Raw genomic sequence first — 19,031 nt, 5'->3', positions numbered from 1 at the left:
CCATTTTTTACTTTCACCCTATGGATGGACACTCTTCCTCTAAGAACAGTTTTTCCTGCACAATCTCACATTTAATCATTTATATTACCGGAGACAAACTCCAGTTCCACCAACTGAATGAAAAGTCCCCTGTGGCTAAGAACGTCTTACTTCTTTTCCAACATAAAAACGCCCTATTAAAAATGTTTTTAAAACGCAAAAGTACAATTCAATAACGAGATAGATGGTAAAAACTCCTGTGATACTTCAGAGATCAACATGTGTCACAGACTCCCAGCTTGCTCGCCTCTAAGACATAGTTGATCCCTTTGTTCCCGCAGACGGAACAGCAACTCTTGATTAAAATTTGGAAAACTACTTTGGAAAGGTTGTGAGGGTTTGCAGAATATTTCCCGGGAAACCCTTCATAAGACAATATCCACTAGTAGTACATGGATGTAAGAGAGAAAAACGAAGCCTCCCAGGACCTGTACGGGGTTCACTCTAGAGGTGAACTCGGTTTTCTGGCTCCGGAGAAAAGTGATGGTTGAGGCCTCGGGTCCCAGGGGCCTCGCCCTCGGGAAGGGAAGGATAAGTACCAACGGGCCGGGCTGGACCCGAGGGTCGGCTGGGGGCCGGGAGCGCGGACCCCTTGCCTACCCACTTTCCCCAGCCGGGATCAGGCCAGCTCAGAGCAGGGAGGCACCCGGGCGAGAGGCGGGGAGCTGCGCCCGGCGCCGCCCAGGACGCCCGGGGCAGCAGGACCGAGAACCGCGCGGCGAGAAGCGCCCGGGGCTCCGGGCCGAGGGGGACAGCCGAGCGGGGGCGCGACCCCGACCCCCGGCCCGGCTCCGGGGCCACACGGCGGCCGCCCTCCCCGCGCCCCCCCGGCCCAGGACGGCCAGGAACGCGCCGGTGAGCCCCCCGGGCCAACTCCACAACTTGCCGGCCCCGCTGCCCTGGCCCCCCGAGTTCCCGGGGAGGTTCGGAGCCGGCAGGAGAGGCGGGATGTGCCCGGAAGCCGTCCCCCGCCGCCGAGCCCAGCCCGCCGTCCGCGTCCGCTCCCGCCGCCCCGCAGCGCGGGCCCCTCGCCGCCCCGACGCCCCCCGAGGCCCTGCCCGCCAACGCCAAAGCCGCCGCGGGCCGCGCTCCCGGCCGCTTCCGGCGGCGGCCGCCGCTCCTCCGAGCCCCCCGGCCGCGGCCGCCACTCACCCGAGGCCGCCGCGGCTCCGAGCGCCGGGGCTCCGGCCGGCTCACTCCGCGAAGGCGCCCCGCCGCCCCGTCCTCCCTCGGCGCCCCGGCGAGCTCTTCCTTCCGATCGGCTGCGCTGCCGGGCGCAGCGGCCGACGCGAGGCCACGGGCGGGCGCGCGGGCGAGCGCGGGGCCGGGTCGTACCTCCGCCTCGGCCGCCGCCGCCTCCTCCGCCGCCGCCGCCGCCTCCCGAGTTCGGGGCTCTGCTGCAATGTCTGCGAGGCTGACTTTGAGCGCCTCGCTCGCCGCCCGCCCGCCCGCAGCCGCGCTCCTCCCTCCGCCGCCGCGGCGGCCGCGGCCCAGTCCCTCCCCTCGCCGCTCCACGCCATTCAGCTCTTCAGCCAAGTTTCTTAACCCTTTTTTCCCCCCTTCTCTCCCATTGTCACCGGGGCGGCAGGCACGCGCTCGAGTCCCGGAGGCTCGCGGGAACCGCGGGGCACCCTCGGCTGGCTGGCTTTCCTCCTCGCCCGCCCTCCGGCCGGCCGGGCGGGGGCTGCGGGAGCCCCGAGGCGGCGGGAGGACCACGGCGGCCGGGAGAGGCGGGTGCTCCAGCAGCCCCCACCGCCGCCGAAGGCGCCGGGACAGCTCCTCCTGGGGCTCCCGGAGGGGGCAGGGGGGACCAGTCTCGTGACCCAGGCCAAAGGCCCGCGAAGGGGGCTCAGCCTGGGGGTCGCGACGCCCCGGGTCCCTTCCTGGGTGCCGGCGTCTTAGGCTTCCTTCTCCGCCCACTTCACCCCACGCCCCGTGTCTCCTGGGCTCCCTCTCGCCCACCCCCCCAACTTCCACCACCTTGTCATTTGTGTGTCTTGCTTTAGTCTTGGGGGGTGGGGGGCGGAACGGGCGCTAACTGCGGGCCCCTCTGATCCGGCGCCCAGCACGTAGGAGGCACCCAGGGATAATCGGGGGTGAGTCCGAGAAGAAAACTGGGAAGGAGACCTGAGGAGCGCCGGGTTCAGCTCCTCGGACGGAAGCAGGGTTTATCTTCTGCTGCTTTGTCACTGCGAAGTCTCCAGCGGAGTCGGTCCGCGAATCGACATCGTCCTCGGACGGAACCTGACCCTCCAAGACAAGGCAGAAGGCACCCGGCTGCCGCTTCTCGGGCAGCTCTCCGCGGGTTCAGGCTCCGAGTAAGAAATAACAATTACATCACGAGGCCGGGGCGGCAGCCCCTGAGAGCCTCCGGGTTTCCTGCAGCCTGATCTCCCTTGAACCCGCCTCTAAATTGGGGGGGATACGGATTGGTGAAGAGAGAAAGTGGAGGGAGGAGTGAGTCATCCGAAACCATCATTTCCCTCTTCTCCCTGTATTTGCTGTTTTAAAATCATCCTCAAGGCTCTCCCCAAACATCAAACTAGAACTATTAACACCCCCGCAACACCTCCCCAGATGTCAGGTTTCTTTTTGACTCTAGCATCTAGCATTTAGTAACTCGCCATGAAAAAAAAAAAAAAATTGCCAGGGGAAATGAGGACCGTTGCAGAAATTGTTTTTGCTTGCTGCAAAAACGCTAAAGTACAGCTTAGCCTCACTGTAAACTCCGAAATGGCATGCCTGTGTTTAAACAGTTATCACACAAAACAAGTGAGTGGATAAGACACTCCATTCCTATGTGTAGGTTTTCAGATCCTTAAGGATTCGACAGCATTTGAAAATAAAGTTGCTAGTGCACTTAAAAAAAAAAGAACTATCCAAGTCATAGAACAGTATTCTATGCCTGTTATGTAATGGTTGTGTTGTGCGTGTAAGATGTCATTTAACCTTTAAAAATATGAATGAGGATTTGGGAACACCTTCACATTCTTAAAAGGAAAAGCGATTTTTCAGGTTAGTGCTTAATAATACAGCACCTAGCGCAGTGCTGGGCACATGGCCGGAAGATTTTGCTTCATGGTGATAGAGCATTTTAGAACAATTATTTTACATCACCCTAGTGATTTCAACTGTGCGATCTGTTGCCATCTTATATATTTAAACCTCATATGAGAGCTTATTATTTGTATCTACCACCATTTAAAATCGGTTCAAGGCAGCTTAGTAAAGTCCACTGTTCCGCAGGACGACGTTTATCCAGGATTGATTCAGAGCCAACTGTTTCAATTAAGTGATAGGCATCATTATTGGAGTGTGTGTGGCCCTTTAAGGAATCAAACTAATTTTCTTTAAAACTGTTTTTAACCGTTGGACAAATATTTTCTGAAAAGTATTTTAGATGTTTCTATTTTCATAAGCCGTTTTTTGGCTTTTTCTTAAAAATTCAGAGTTAATTTTGATAGTAGGTTATGATGAACTTAACGACTACATCAAGTTCCTGTTCTCTGTCAAGCTCCTTCCTAGGAGTTAGGAAGGCTTCCAGGACCCCAGGACATATAGAAGCCATCAGTCCTCACCCTGAAGGACTCCAGGATACTATGACTCAGTGATCACCTCTGTCTTTGGTAGTTGCTTTCTCTCCCCCTTCCCTAACAATCTGCTGTCTTTTCTCTCTTTTCTCAGGGTGCCTGTCTCTAACATTATCCTCCTCTTCTGATTGGCAGCTGCTAGTCTGGTGCAGACTGAGATTCCAGATAGCCTCATTTGTCACAATTCAGTCTAAAGTAAAACAAAATAGGTCCCATATAAGGAACTGATGTGCTCACCAAGGAGAAAGGCAGGTGAACTTTAAGTGCATCGACCTTGTGACAGATATTTGGACTACTCAAATGATGCTTTAAAAAGCATTCTTTTTGCTTCTTAACTGGGTTTTAGATCATTGTGGTTGGTAGATAAACGACCTCCTGGTAAATAAGATTACACAATTAATCCAACATGCCAAATACTGGTCCTGCCCTTTTTTACACTCCTGTTTAAAAGTCTACTGCAAAATATTAGATAACAGAGCTCCTCATTTCATTCTTCATCTATCTTCTCAAACCCACAGAAATCCAATCCTTGAAATCCTGAACTCTTTTTGATAGTACATTAGTGTTAAGTAAATTGCACACCTTTTGTGGAATTCATTTTTAATCATTCTAATTGTGTTGGGGCTATTTTGTTGTTGTACTTTGTTTTTTAAAAAAAATCAATACCTAAATTTCCTGGCTAAGAGAGTCATTGTATGGATACTGGGACATATATGTAATAGAAGAATGTCTATTCTGGAATTTGTATTTTGAAGGCAACTCACTCTAACCAATTGTGATGTGAAAAAGATGCTCTTGAGCTTTTATACTTACACACACAACTATTTTTTAAATTCAGGGTTCCTGTGGGATCAGATACATATAGTTCAGGCTCAGTGTTTTTATCTGCCACAAAGAAGTTGTCTGGGAGAGGCATGCTTATGATGTGCTCCCTGAATCTATCTGTGATAGAATTTTTCACTCCAGTTGGTGACTGGGTATTTACTTATCGGTATCCCATTCTAGCTGCAATCACCTCGGGCATAGGGTCCGTGTCTTTCTGGTTCATGTTTGGATATGTCCCCACTTATCCCTGTGTTCTGTAAATGGTGGGCATCCAGTAGATATTGGGCAAGATACTTTAACAGTAGAAAAGGTTTGTATAGGCAAAGCTATGGTTGTTTGAGTAGTCATGTACAGATGTGAGAGTTGGACCATAAAGAAGGCTGAGTGCCGAAGAACTGATGCTTTCGAACTGTGGTGCTGGAGAAGACTCTTGAGAGTCCCTTGGACTGCAAGGAGACCAAATCAGTCAATCCTAAAGGAAATCAACCCTATTCATTGGAAGAACTGATGTTGAAGCTGAAGCTCCAAAATTTTGGCCACCTAATGCAAAGAACCAACTCATTGGAAAAGACCCTGACACTGGGAAGGATTGAAGGCAAAAGGAGAAGGCAGTGGCAGAGGATGAGATGATTAGATAGCATCACTGACTCAATGGACATGAATTTGAGCAAACTCTGGGAGATAGTGAAGGACAGAGGAGCTAGGCATGCTTCAGTCCATGGGGGTCACAAAGGGTCAGACATAACTTAGCGACTGAACAACAACTTTCATAATCCAGAGGACAATCTGTATTTCTAGTTTGGGTACAAGTGTGGAGTAAGGGAGTTCAGAGAAAATTTTACAGAGAAAAGAATGCTTTAACTGGCTATTAAAAGGTAAGAATTTGCCAACTAGGCCAGTGGGAAAGGGTTCTTAACAGAGGGAAAAGACTGCCTAACAGTAGTAAGGTGTGAAGAAAACAGAAATATGTGTTGAGAAGTATTGAACTCACCTTATACACTATGAACTAATGACTAATGAACTATGACAGAGAACAGAAATGTACACAGATGAAAGTTCAGTATAGTTATGCAATTATAGTCCTTCAGCATCTAGAGAAATGCTGTCCAATAAAAATATAAAGTCAGCCACAAATGTGAGCTGTGGATGGACTTTTAAATTTTCTAGTAACCACATTTTCAAAATACAAAGAAACAGGTAAAATTAATTTTAATAATTTAACTATCAAAAGTGTTATTTCAGGGTGTATACAACATAAAAACTTTTCAATAGACATTTTATATTCTTTCATTCAAAGCTACATTTCAAAATCCCCTGGGGTTTTTACACTCCTAGGACGTCACCTTCAAGTACTTAATAGCCATGTGTGGTTAGGGGCTACTGTGTGGGACAATGTGTCTCTAGAGGACAGATAAAATCTTTGATGGTACAGTTAAAGGAAATTTTCTTAAGATGAAAATCTGAGTCTTGTGTAATCTATGCTTTTAGTTGTGTTGATTACTGGTGTTTAACTCTGCTGTGTTATAAAGACTACTTTCTTGTGTCTCGGCTTTTATGCCAATTAGAGAATCAGCGAAGTTTACATTTTATGTACTGTGTCTCCATTAACCATACTGTAGTTACAACTAATTGTATTTCTATTAACTCTGGTGATGGACTGTAAATGTAACCTGACTGTATAGCTTTAAAAAACACTATAAATTTGGAGTTGAATAAACTGTTAAAAAAGTCTTCCTTAGAGCACAGAACTACTTCTCTGTGAGTTACCGTCAAGCATCGTCCTGGCTATAGAAGCCCAGGGTTTTGCTCTTCAATTCTTCCGTGCCCATGCACTTATGGAGAATATTAGATTGGTGCAAAAGTAATTCCAGGTTCAGTCTGTGAATTTTAAATCATTAAGGAAGTTGGAAGTGAAAGTGTTAGTCGCTCAGTTGTGTCTGACTCTGCGACCCCATGGACTTTAGCCCACCAGGCTCCCCTGTCCACAGGGTTTTCCAGGCAAGAATATTGGCATAATTTGTGATGCCCTCCTCCAGGGGATCTTCCCCACCCAGGGATCAAATCTGGGTCTCCTGCATTGCAGGCAGATTCTTTACTATCTGAGCTACCAGGGAAGCCCTTTAAATCATTATAACTAGGCTCAAACATCTTTATTAATCAAAATAGGAACCATTACAATCAACACATCTTTGCCAATGAGAAATAAGTTTGTTTATTCCTGCAGTGTAAAAATTTGTGCTTTGGGATTTAAGTACTCTTGGAAAACATTTTCTGCCTCATGCTAGTTGTGGAAGCATTTTCCCTGCAAAAAGTTATTGAGATGCTTGAGGAAGTGGTAGTCGACTGGCAAGAGGTCAGGTCAATATAGCAGATGAGGCAAAGCTTTGTAGCCTTCACAGCCCAATTCATTCAACTTTCTAAGCGTTGGTTGCACAATGTGCACTGGGGCATTCTTGTGGAGAAGAATTAGGCTTTTTCTGTTGACCAATGCCTGCTGCCAATATTGCAGTTTTCAGTGCAACTCATCTATTTGCTGAGCATGGATTCAGAAAGCTATCGCGGATCAGAGGGACAGCAGACTACCAAACAGTAACCATGGCCTTTTTTGGTGAGAGTTTGGCTTTGGGAAGTTCTTTGGAGCTTCTTCTAGGTCCAACTACTGGGCCAGTTGTTGCTGGTTGTTGTATGAAATCCACTTTTCAGCACACATCACAATCCGATTGAGAAATGGCTTCTTGTTGTTGTGTGAAATAAAAGAAGATGACACTTCAAACTGATGATTATTTTGATTTGATTTTTGCGGTCAGCTCATGAGGCACCCACTTATCCAGCTTTTCACCTTTCCGATTTGCTTCATTTGCTTCCAATTTGCTTTCCAATTTTCTAATGACCATAGAATGGGCCACACAGAGTTCTTGGGCAACTTCCCGTGTGGTTGTCAGAGGATCAGGATTGATGAACCTCTCAGTCAGTCGTTGTCAATTTATGATGGTCGGCCACTACTCTTCCCATCTTCAAGGCTCTCATGACCCATTTTGAATGTGAATAAAAAATGCTCAAATTTGCATTTTGTCTACCATCATTTCTATAGTCTAAAATAAATATAAACAGCAAGTAATGTCATTAGCAAAAAAAAAACATAAAGTAAGAAATGCACATTAAAATGATGTATAACAGAACCACATATATTTAAGAATATATTCTAATATCAAACAGCAAAGTTCAACAATGCAAAACACAATTACGTTTGCACAAACCTTCATAGCTTTCTTCCCCACAGATTTCTTAATAATTTAGGAAAACGATAGAGTCATCCCTTGATATCTGCAGAGGATTGGTTACTGCACCTCCCACGAAACCTAAACCCTCAGGTGCTCAAGTCTCCTGTAAAATGGCAGTAGCGTTTGCATCCTAGGAACATCCTTTCTTATATTTTAAATAGCCTGTAGACTACTTATCCCCTGGAGGTGGGCATGGCAACCCACTCCAGTATTCTTGCCTGGAGAATTCCACAGATTGAGAAGCCTGGCAGGCTATAGTCCATGGGGTCACAGAGTCAGACATGACTGAGAGACTAAGCCCAGACTACTTATAATACCTAATACAATGTAAATACTATGTAAATAGCTGTCAAAACAATGTTAAATGTTGTTTAAATAATTGCCAGCAAGCAGCCAGTTGAAATTTTCATTTTGAAACTTTCTGGTTTTTTTTTTTTTTTTTTTTAGCATATTTTCCATCCTTGGTTGATTAAACCCATGGATATGAAATGTGCAGATATGGAGGGCTGACTGTATGCACTTTGCTTTAGTTTAAGGTTCTCTGAGTAAAATCTCTAAAACTGAATTGAATTATGTTTTACCCAGTTGATCTATTATACAGATGTATATTTGTGAAATCCTGAAATATCCTATTCATTTATGACAGGACTATGTAATGAGATCTACATGACCCATTTCTACATAAAACAATAGGATTTTGTGTAACATTTACATGGACATATTACGCTGACATATCATCAAAACTGACAGATTTTCCTTAGCTTCATTGGGATTTCTTGGGTTTTTGGATCCCTTAACTATACTGCATGTTTTCTTTTGGGGGTAATGAGAAAGCATCATCCATATTTGCCTTCCATAAAGTGTCTGCCTTCTCCTTCCACACTTTTTCAGCTGCTTGTATGCAATCATTTTCAGTTGTTGTTGTTGTTTTAAGATTCAGTTTTCAGGATTCATTCTAGTGAATAAATTGCGTGCCCTGGTTTCGCCAGTCCTTGGCACTCATGCCCCACCAGAATAAAAGGGCTCCAATCTCATTACGAAAAACTGCACAGGAACCTACAGACAGGGTGTCTAAATGTCTTTATCTTAGCTCTTCAGACCTTTTATGGTATTCAGAATGCTATAGCCCCTGCTTACTGCTGCAGTTTCAGGCAGGTGGCTGCCTCAAACAAAGGCTAGTGTGGATTTTATTAATATATACATATGTGTGTGTGTGTATGTTGTTGTTTAGTCACTAAGTCATGTCTGACTCTTTTGTGACCCCGTGGACTGTAGCCCACCAGGATCCTCTGTCCATGGGATTTCCCAGGCAAGAATACTAGAGTGGGTTGCCATTTCCTTCTCCAGGGGATCTTCCTAACTCAGGAGTCAAACCATGTCTTCTGGACAGGCAGGTAGATTCTTTACCTCTGAGCCACCAGGGAAGCTTAAATATATAGATAGACAGACAGACAGATAGATAGATAGATATAGATATCTCCAGAAAATTACACGTTGAATATTAACTTTGGCTGCCTTACAATTCTTAAGTGGCACAGAACAGTAAGGGTGAAGGATGGTTTATTCAGCTCAGCCCAAGTGTCAGTAATTTAGTGTGCAAAACAGTGTGTGTGTGTGTGTGTGTGCACACAAAATCTTGCATTGATGCCCATATGGAAGTCCAGAGGATTTCCTGGATAATTCTTTTCTGACCTGGGAAGAGAATTTTTGATAAGCAGCATAAACTCCTCATGTCCCAGGAAGGCTTATAGCAGATACATAGCTCAATAATTTACAGTAATAACTACTCCAACCAAGCTTTATCCTGTTAGGTAGCTCAATGATTTATCCTGTTTAGTAGCTCAGTGAATTCTATTTCCTAGAAGCCAGATATCCAAGAAATCTAATCCCAGTTTCCATCAGTTAGTAACTGCATTTAAGTTACTAGTAACAGAAACGAGAACTAACAATGACTTAACCAGTGTGGAAGGTGATTTTTCTCCACTGTTAAAAGGTCCACAAATGGCATTTGGGGGGCCCCTTTGATGATCCCATCATTACTAAGCACCTGGATTGCTTCTATCCTGTCATCGTTAGCTCTTTACTTTCATTCTAGAAGTTGCCTCATGATCTTAATTGATTGCTGGACTTCCACTCATCAAATTGCATTCCAGGCTGGAAGAAGGTGGATGGCCTACCACCTTTTAAAGGAGTTGTCCTGAAAGAAGCAGCCTAACAATGCTCCTGCTGACATCTAATTGGATGGATTCAGAAGGCGTGTGAGGTATATCGTATTTTGGCTAAAAATAATACTCAAAAATCAAGATTTTGTTTCTAAGGAAGAAGATGAGACTTGATATTGAGCGAGTATATCAGTTACCTCATGCTCAATAACAAATCATCACAAAAATGAGTAGCTTAAGACAAGAAATGCTACCATCTCAAAGTTTCTGATAGGTAAAGAATTCAGAAACAGCTTAGCTGGATTATTTCAACACAAGGACTCTCACGTGGTTGCAGTCAGGATATTGGCAGGGTCTGCCATCATCTGAAGGTTTGCCTGGAGGTGGAAGATCCAATTTCAAGAAGGCTCCCTCACAAGGCTGTTGGCAGCAGGCCTCAGCTCCTCACATGGCTACTGGCTGGAGGCCTCAGGCTCTGTCCACAAGCTGCTTGAGTATCCTGCTGACTCCCCGCTAGAGCGAGCTATCCAGGAGAAAGCAGTGATGAAGTCCCAGTGTCCTTTATGACCTGGTTTCCTAATTGACACAGGATACTTCCACTTTATTCTATTAATTAGAAGTGAGTCACTAAGCTAATTCCACTCACCAGGGGAAAGTCATCCTAAAGGGAAGCAGAACAAATGACATAGCTTAGAACCTCCAGATTAGGCTATTAGCGATTTTCTGTCATGGTCCACCTCTTTGGTTTTCCAGACCCACATGCACACCTTTGTTTCATAAATAGAACAGTCTCACTGCCTCTCCAAGGGATCAAGACCCAAGTCTCTCTCTTCTACTGCTGTTTCAGTAACAGATATGCAACCCTCTCTAAGAGGCCCAGATGGGGCTCTTCTAGGTTGGTAACCAGTTAAGTAAAGATATATTTTCACCATAAAAAGGAATGAATTTGAGCCAGTTCTAGTGAGGTGGGTGAACCTAGACCCTGTTATACAGAGTGAAGTAAGTCAGAAAGAGAAAACAAGTATCATATATTAACACTTTTATATGGAATCCAGAAAAATGGTACTGATGTACCTCTTTGAAGATGCAGAGGTAAAGAACAGAATTGTGGGATACAGCAGGTGAAGGAAAAGATGGGGTGAACTGAGAGTGTAGAACTGAAACATATATCTTACCATACATAAAATGGATCGCTTGTGGGAAATTGCTTAACCCAATGTTCTGTGACAACCTAGAGGGGTGGGAGGTGGGAAGGACGTTCAAGAGGAAGGAGACATGTGTATACTCATGACTGATTCATGTTGTATGGTAGAAACCAACACAATATTGTCTGGCAGTTGTCCTCCAATTAAAAAAATAAAAACAAATTTGAAAAGATATGTTTTCAGCTACCAGCACGCGTAAGTTTTCAATGATGGAGAAGAAATGGGTCATTGCAATAAGCTGATGTCCTTTGGTGACATTAGGTACCATTTCACAATAATTATCAAAACCTACTGAGCAGGAATAACCAGGACTCTCTGCCCCAGCACTGCAGGAAGTTTCTTTGTTGGCCAACCTGGAAACTCCTGGTTGTTTCTCTGTAATGCTCTCCTTCATGCCTTGCCCTCTATTGCTCCTGGATCTACCTGGGAAGGTTCATCCTTGTCAGTTTTCCTTGACAGATATATCTGAGGTGGGCATGGGAGTGGGGTGGGGTAGAGTGGAGGGCAGGATGTACTTCTTGGAGACTTCATGAGATTTGAAATATTGGAGTTGTTTTAAAGTTTTAACAATCACAGAATGTTGCAGACCAAGTTTTGGGTTTCTTTGGGAAGATAATTCCTTCAAACACTTAGCAAACTTGACTTGTTTTAATTCTGTTCCTTGTACAAACTGCCATAGTCAAAAGACTTGCCCAGACATGGTTTTTGAGCCTGCAGATTCTCCTCTCTTCTTTGCTGGACTCTGTTCTCTGCCCTTCCCTCTGGCCCTTAAATTAATGGTGGCTACCTTGAGAGCATCTGAAATAATAGGCTTATATGGGGAAGCAATACAATTCATCATCTCTTGCCAGCAATATCACTGCTGCTTTATGACAAAGCAAGAGCCTTACCTCCTGCTAACACTGTAGTTTCATGGCTACAGCTTCAAACTTCTTCAAGTTCAGATACAAAAAGGCAGATGAGTTGTTCAATACTGCAAGTTCTAAATCACTGGGCTCTCCATCAATGCAGTTAGTGGGCACAGGCAGAGAAGGCCTTCTTTAGCAAACCTTTACTTCTTTCCATCTCTACTGAGTTCATCTAATTCAGAAGATTCTGATAAAATTAGCAAAAATGAACCAACACCTACTAACATCTATGGATACTATGAGTTCATTCTATTATTTCCTTGAACACTATAACCTCAGGCAACAGCTATCTTGCTTTTTAAAAGTAAACAAGTGAGACACTAAACAAATATTTGGCTACCACATTAAAGCTAAATTCCAAGCCCTCACCATCCAAAGCTTCTCCTAAATTAGTGTTACTTGCACCTTCCAGCATCTCATTTCTGGTACCAATTACTACATAGGTCATGCATGGTTCTTGGTTTCAGAAAACAAGTTTAAATTTTTCTAGTTTAAGCAAAAATGAGTTTATTAGAATGTAATAGATAATTTATAATGTTTCTGTTGATACTCAGGAACCAGGTTTGGAGGATATATAGGAGAAATATACTGTTGAACACTGGGGTGGTCAAATGGAAACACTGTCATTATGTCACTTACACAAGTGAAGATACAGATTAAATTCTAGGTCCTCCATTAAAGTTCTATAGATGAACTGAACTCCTCAACCCCTTTACTTGCCAGAATAACCCTGTAGATTCTCTCTCATGTTGTTCAAATCCACCTTTCTTGTCTTAAACAGGTGCATCTGGTTGGTGGAAACCAAGTAGTGTGTGAAACTATACCTTCACCTGAATCTGAGAAATATCTATAACATTCACCTTTCCAATCTCTAGTAACCAGAAAAGCATACTAGAAAGAGATAGAATGGTGCTTGGTGTGTTATTCTTCAGTATTTACTAAGGATCAAAGGGCTAATTCTGAGTTTTAATTATATTTTAATTAATAAACTTAAATTTATTTTATTTTTGAGTAGTCCTTATAGTCAACAAAGAAGTCCAAAATGCAGTACTTGGGTGCAATCTCAAAAATGACAGAATTATCTCTGTTCATTTCCAAGGCAAACCATTCAATATAACAGTAATCCAAGTCTATGCCCCAACCACAAATGCCAAAGAAGCTGAAGTTGAAGGTCTCTATGAAGCCCTGCAAGATCTTCTAGAACAAACACCAGAAAAGGATGTCCTTTTCATCACAGGGGACTAGAATGCAGAAGTAGGAAGTCAAGAGATACCTGGAGTAACAGGCAAGTTTGGCCCTGGAGTACAAAATGAAGCAGGGCAAAGGCTAACAGAGTTTTTCCAAGAGAATGCACTGGTCATAACAAACACCCTCTTCCAACAACACAAGAGACAACTCTACACATGGACATCACCAGATGGTCAATACCGAAATCAGATTGATTATATTCTTTGCAACAGCAGGAGCAGAAGCTCTATACAGTCAGCAAAAACAAGACTGGGAGCTGAATGTGGCTCAGATCATGAACTCCTTATTGCAAAATTCAAACTTAAATTGAAGAAAGTAGGGAAAACCACTAGGCCATTCAGGTATGACCCAATTCAAACCCCTTAAGATTATACAGTGGAAGTGAGAAATAGATTCAAGGGATTAGATCTGATAGACAGAGTGCCTGAAGAACTGTGGATGAAGATTCATAGCACTGTACAAAAGGCAGTGATCAAGACCATCCCCAAGAAAAAGAAATGCAAAAAGACAAAATGGTTGTCCGAGGAGGCATTACAAATAGCTGAGAAAAGAGAAGTGAAAGGCAAAGGAGAAAAGGGAAGATATACCCATTTGAATGCAGAGTTCCAAAGAATAGAAAGGAGAGATAAGAAAGCCTTCCTCAGTGATTAATGCAAAGAAATAGAGGAAAACACTAGAATGGAAAAGACTAGAGATCCCTTCAAGAAAATTAGAGATACCAAGGGAACATTTCACACAAGGATGGGCATAATGAAGGACAGAAATGGTATTGACCTAACAGAAGCAGAAGATATTAAGAAGAGGTGGCAAGAATACAAAGAACTATACAAAAAAAGATCTTCATGACCAAGATAACCACGATGGTGTGATCATTCACCAAGAGCCAGACATCCTGCAATGCAAAGTCAAATGGGCCTTAGGAAACATCACTATGAACAAAGGTAGTGGAGGTGATGGAATTCCAGTTGAGCTATTTCAAATCCTAAAAGATGATGCTGTGAAAGTGCTGCACTCAATATGCCAGCAAATCTGGAAAACTCAGCAGTGGCCACAGGACTGGAAAAGGTCAGTTTTCATTCCAATCCCAAAGAAAGGCAATGTCAAAGAATGTTCAAACTACCAAACAGTTGCGCTCATCTCACACACTAGCAAAGTAATGCTCAAAATTCTCCAAGCCAGGCTTCAACAGTACATGAAACGTGAACTTCCAGAGGTTCAAGCTAGATTTAGAAAAGGCAGAGGAACCAGAGACCAAATTGCCAACATCTACTGGATCATAGAAAAAGCATGAGAATTCCAGAAAAACATATACTTCTGCTTAATTGACTATGCTAAAGCCTTTGACTGTGTGGATCACAGCAAACTGTGGAAAAGTCTTAAAGAGATGGGAATACCAGACCACCTTACCCATCTCCTGAGAAATGTGTATGCAGGTCACGAAGCAACAGTTAGAACTGGACATGGAACAGAGGACTGGTTCCAAGTTGAGAAAGGAGTACATCAAGGATGCATATTGTATCCCTATTTTTTTAACGTATATGCAGAGTACATCATGCAAAATGCCAGGCTGGATGAAGCACAAGCTGGAATCAAGATTGCAGGGAGAAATATCAATAACTTCAGATATGCAGATGACACCACCATTATGGCAGAAAGTGAAGAAGAACTAAAGAGCCTCTTGATGAAAGTGAAAGAGTAGAGTGAAAAAGCTGGCTTAAAGCTCAACATTCAGAAAACTAAGACCATGGCATCCGGTCCCATCATTTTGTGGCAAATAGATGGGGCAACAAGGGAAACAGTGAGAGACTTCATTTTCTTGGACTTCAAAATCACTGCAGATGATGACTCTAGCCATGAAATAAAGACTCTTGCTCCTTTGAAGAAAAGCTATGACCAACATAGATAGCTTTATTATGTTCAACATAGACAACATAATAAAAAGCAGAGACATTACTTAGCTAACAAAGGTCTGTCTTGTCAAAGCTATGGCTTTTCAAGTAGTCACGTATAGACGGATGTGAGAGTTGGACCATAAAAAAAGCTGAGCATTGAAGAATTGATGTTTTCGAACTATGGTGTTGGGGAAGACTCTCGAGAGTCCCTTGGATGGCCAGGAGATCCAACCAGTTCATCCTAAAGGAAATGAGTCCTGAATATTCATTGGAACGACTGATGTTGAAGCTGAAACTCTAATACTTTGGCCACCTGATGCAAAGAACTGACTCATTGGAAAAGACCCTGATTGTGGGAAAGATTGAAGGCAGGCAGAGAAGGGGACAACAGAAGATGAGATGGTTGGATGGCATCACCAACTTGATGTACATGAGTTTGAGCAAGCTCCGGGAGTTGATGATAGGGAAACCTGGCATGCTTCAGTCCATGGGGTGGCAAAGAGTCTGACTTGACTGAGTGACTGAACTGACTGAAATGACTGAAACTTATATTTGAGAAAAATCTTAACAGCACATACAATAAAATTAAAAAAAAAACATGCATTATGTTGAACTAGTATGTTTCCCATTTGTTCTAGGGTTCTTTTCTTGTTCTATTCTTGTTATTATTGTTGTATTGTTGTTATTGTTGGTCTATCTTTCTATTTTAAAGCCAGTAATAACATTTCAAAAATGTTTGAGGCATATCCCCTATGCAAATGAATCATTGACTGTTCAGTTCCATTCCCACCCACTCTCTTTCATTCTAATCACATGCACCTCTTGCTTCCAAGTGGGCATGAGCAAAGTTGATATGAATGCCTGAAAAACAGGACTGCTTGGTCATAAGAAAAAATATATATATATCATCTTGAGCTGAAAGTGTGTCAAATCAAAAGAGAATCCTAAGCCAAGTATCCAGTAGAGAGCAAGACCCAAAGTTTCTGAAGTACATAAGTGTTTTAGGTTGTAGGATGAACAATAATTCATCCAGGGGTCATTACATTTGGGTAAATTTTGCATTGATCATATTTCCTTGTATTCTAGCTCTTGGAAAGTTGGTCAGAATGTTAACCAGTATGCTATATCATGACCTTGTTGGGACAGAAGATGTACTCTCTCTTGGAAAAAGTGTTTTTGGTTCTAAAGAAGAAAGATGTATGCAATTAACTTGAGAAGAAAGAGACTTCTAAGGTGTAACTTGTATGGAATCCAAGAAACTGTTGTCCTACCTGTCTTCAAGAGCCCATTACCCTTGATTCTGGTGCTCCACCAATAATGTGCCTTTGTTCTCCCCTTCTTCACACTATTTGTTGGTTCAGTTCTCCAAAGAGAAAGGTTGGTTACATTATCAACCAGCCAGTGAACCACTCCTTTCAGGGACAGGTCTATCAATCCTGGTCTATCAGCCAGAGCCAGTAAGTGGAGGTGAGGGAAAGTTCATTGAGTACAAAGGATTGTCATTCCCAAGACTGTGAATAGGACTGATAAGTCTACAAGAGTAAGATGGGGTGTGGTAGATTAGTAAACTAATGTTTCTGGTACAGCCATTATCTTTCACACTGTGTAAATTAAGACTTGTAACACTGTAACAGCATCATTAATCTTATTTACAAACTGCTTACAAATTAATGTGTGTGATTCTTATATACAAAATACATTAAACATATTCATTCTTTCACCAATAATTTATTGATTGCCTACTAAATACCCTGTGTTACACTACACCAAGTTCTCTTAATACCAAATGAACAAACCATGGTTACTAGCTTTGTGACATCCATACGAGGGGCCAGCTAATATTTAATTTGATATGTTCTTTAATAAAGATATGGTTAAGATGTGTGTTATGGAGGAGGGAGGCATTGGTTCATATTTTGGGTATTCAAGGAAAGGCTTCTTCCTTTGAAAAGTGATTATTGAACTCAATCTTGAGTGATGAATTTACCAACATGCTTTTTATCCCCCCTATGGTCATCACTGACTGGCTTTCATAAGTCTATTTACTCTAACATCCTGTCATCAAATTCTATTATGCAGGTGTTATTACCCTTCCAGGAAGTTTCATTGATGGTCTATGTGTCAATATTTAGGGCTAGCATGGTATCTTATCAATTATAAGAAGACCCAGATTCCTCCCATAGGGTAAAATTTATTTTTCTACTGCCAGATGGCTTGCATGCACACCACAACCTTTCAGGTCTCTTTGTAGTAGTTGTTTCATGTCCATAATCTCTTCCTTGGTATCAAGGCCAGGCTTAAACAAAGCTGTAAAATGTGCCAACCTTACCTTTGGTACCAATAAATGCTCTTTTTTCTAGCTCACAACTTCATAGTAACATTGTATATTTATGTACCAATTTTCTTCCCAACACACTACCAATTGTCACATGTACTACTAAGAAAGAAGATTGAAATAAAAAATGACATAACACTTTCTTATAACATGGAATTTTAATCATACATTTATTTATTGGAAGAACCCTTTTAAACTTATACATATATAGATTTAAGAAATCTTTTATATTATAAAATATATTATATTATCTTTTATATTTTCTTTTTATCTGTGTATAGATAAAAGTGAAATATAAGTAAAATAGATTCTTCAAGATATTCCTAAAATGTTTTACATTCAGTCTGTCTCCCAGGAGTCACTTTTTGACTCAGTCATTGATGTCTACACTGTATGTTGTTTTTTAAATGTGCAGTTTAATCATTTTTGTCATCAGGATGACTTGGAGATGTATCATTTTTCTTAAAAGAGTGCTCCGCACTGTCTCTGAATTTTTTCCAAACTGCTGACCTCCGCTGGTCATGTTTTGATGTATACAGATACTGGCAAATGACACCCACAGACAGTGACTGTAAGATACATCCTGATGTCAAAGATGTTATAATATCAAATGATGACTCAGTGGTATATAGCATAGAATCAAAGACATATGATATTACTCAATAACTTCCAGAGTGTTATTGCATACATTGTGTCTCTTGAATATCTTCATCATAATATAAATCAAGTCAGCATTGCTTCTCATTGTACAAGGGAAGTACTGAATGTCCTCCAAATTAAATATCTTGCCTCAATGACCGAAGACTAATGAGTGGAGGTGGTACTATGTTTGGTAGAACTAGGGCATCTTATTCATAATCCAAGTCTCTTTCCGCCATTTCATGCTACTCATCATCACGCCTCTTGGATACTCATAGACCTATCTTGTGTTTCTCAACCTTCCACCTGTCACTTATCTTTAACCATAAAAAAGTTTAATCCAATGGTTTACAAACTATGTTATGCTTTAGAAAAATACTGATGTATCAAGATTTTCTGCTTTTCAAAATCAAATAACAGTCATCATTTTCCAATTTATAATGGAAAAAAATTGGTTGTCAGATCATTCTTTAAATAAAATATTTCTGATGGATTTCTTTAAACCTAGTTCCTGCTACTATTTAACCATGCTAGAATTTTGTTTCACAGGTTATTGAATTTGCACAAAACGTATAACCATTTTTAGTTTACTGTAGCAAAATTACCAGGTGTTATGAAAAAAAACTTTGGTACCAGTGTTTCATTTCTTAAACAAATATGAAAACTTTGATTTCACTCATTCTCCTAGAAGCCTGCTCTCTTCCAGGAACATAGATAGCTCCGATACACTAATCCCTGTTAATAAGTTGGCTGGTTATTATGTGAAACTCCTTAGAGGAGCTCTTAGAAAATTCACAAAGAACGAATTGAAGAGTGGAAATTTGAGACACTCCATAGGTCAACGAAGAATTTTTTTATTTTTTTTTTCCTGCTATTTCATGCACTTTCAAATTTCTTCAATTACATA

At 42.2% G+C, this 19,031-nt stretch overlaps 1 protein-coding gene across 1 annotated transcript in view; it reads right to left on the bottom strand.

Annotated features, from left to right (window-relative positions):
• Positions 1-4,677, bottom strand: part of LOC122428652 (translation initiation factor IF-2-like) — a 48,774-nt gene extending 44,097 nt beyond the window's left edge. Inside the window, exons 1-3 of the mRNA XM_043448679.1 lie at positions 4,645-4,677; positions 2,289-2,447; positions 1,192-2,073 (exon numbers count right to left, since the gene is read on the bottom strand). Of these exons, the coding sequence (XP_043304614.1) occupies positions 1,192-2,073; positions 2,289-2,447; positions 4,645-4,677 (1,074 nt within the window). The remainder of the gene's footprint in view (positions 1-1,191; positions 2,074-2,288; positions 2,448-4,644) is intronic.
• Positions 4,678-19,031: the final 14,354 nt, after the last annotated feature.

This window comes from Cervus canadensis, chromosome 27 (genome assembly GCF_019320065.1).
Source record: "Cervus canadensis isolate Bull #8, Minnesota chromosome 27, ASM1932006v1, whole genome shotgun sequence".
Lineage (NCBI taxonomy): Eukaryota > Metazoa > Chordata > Mammalia > Artiodactyla > Cervidae > Cervus > Cervus canadensis.
The sequence above is the reverse complement of the archived record's forward strand: the minus strand, read 5'-3'. Positions and strand labels throughout refer to the sequence as shown.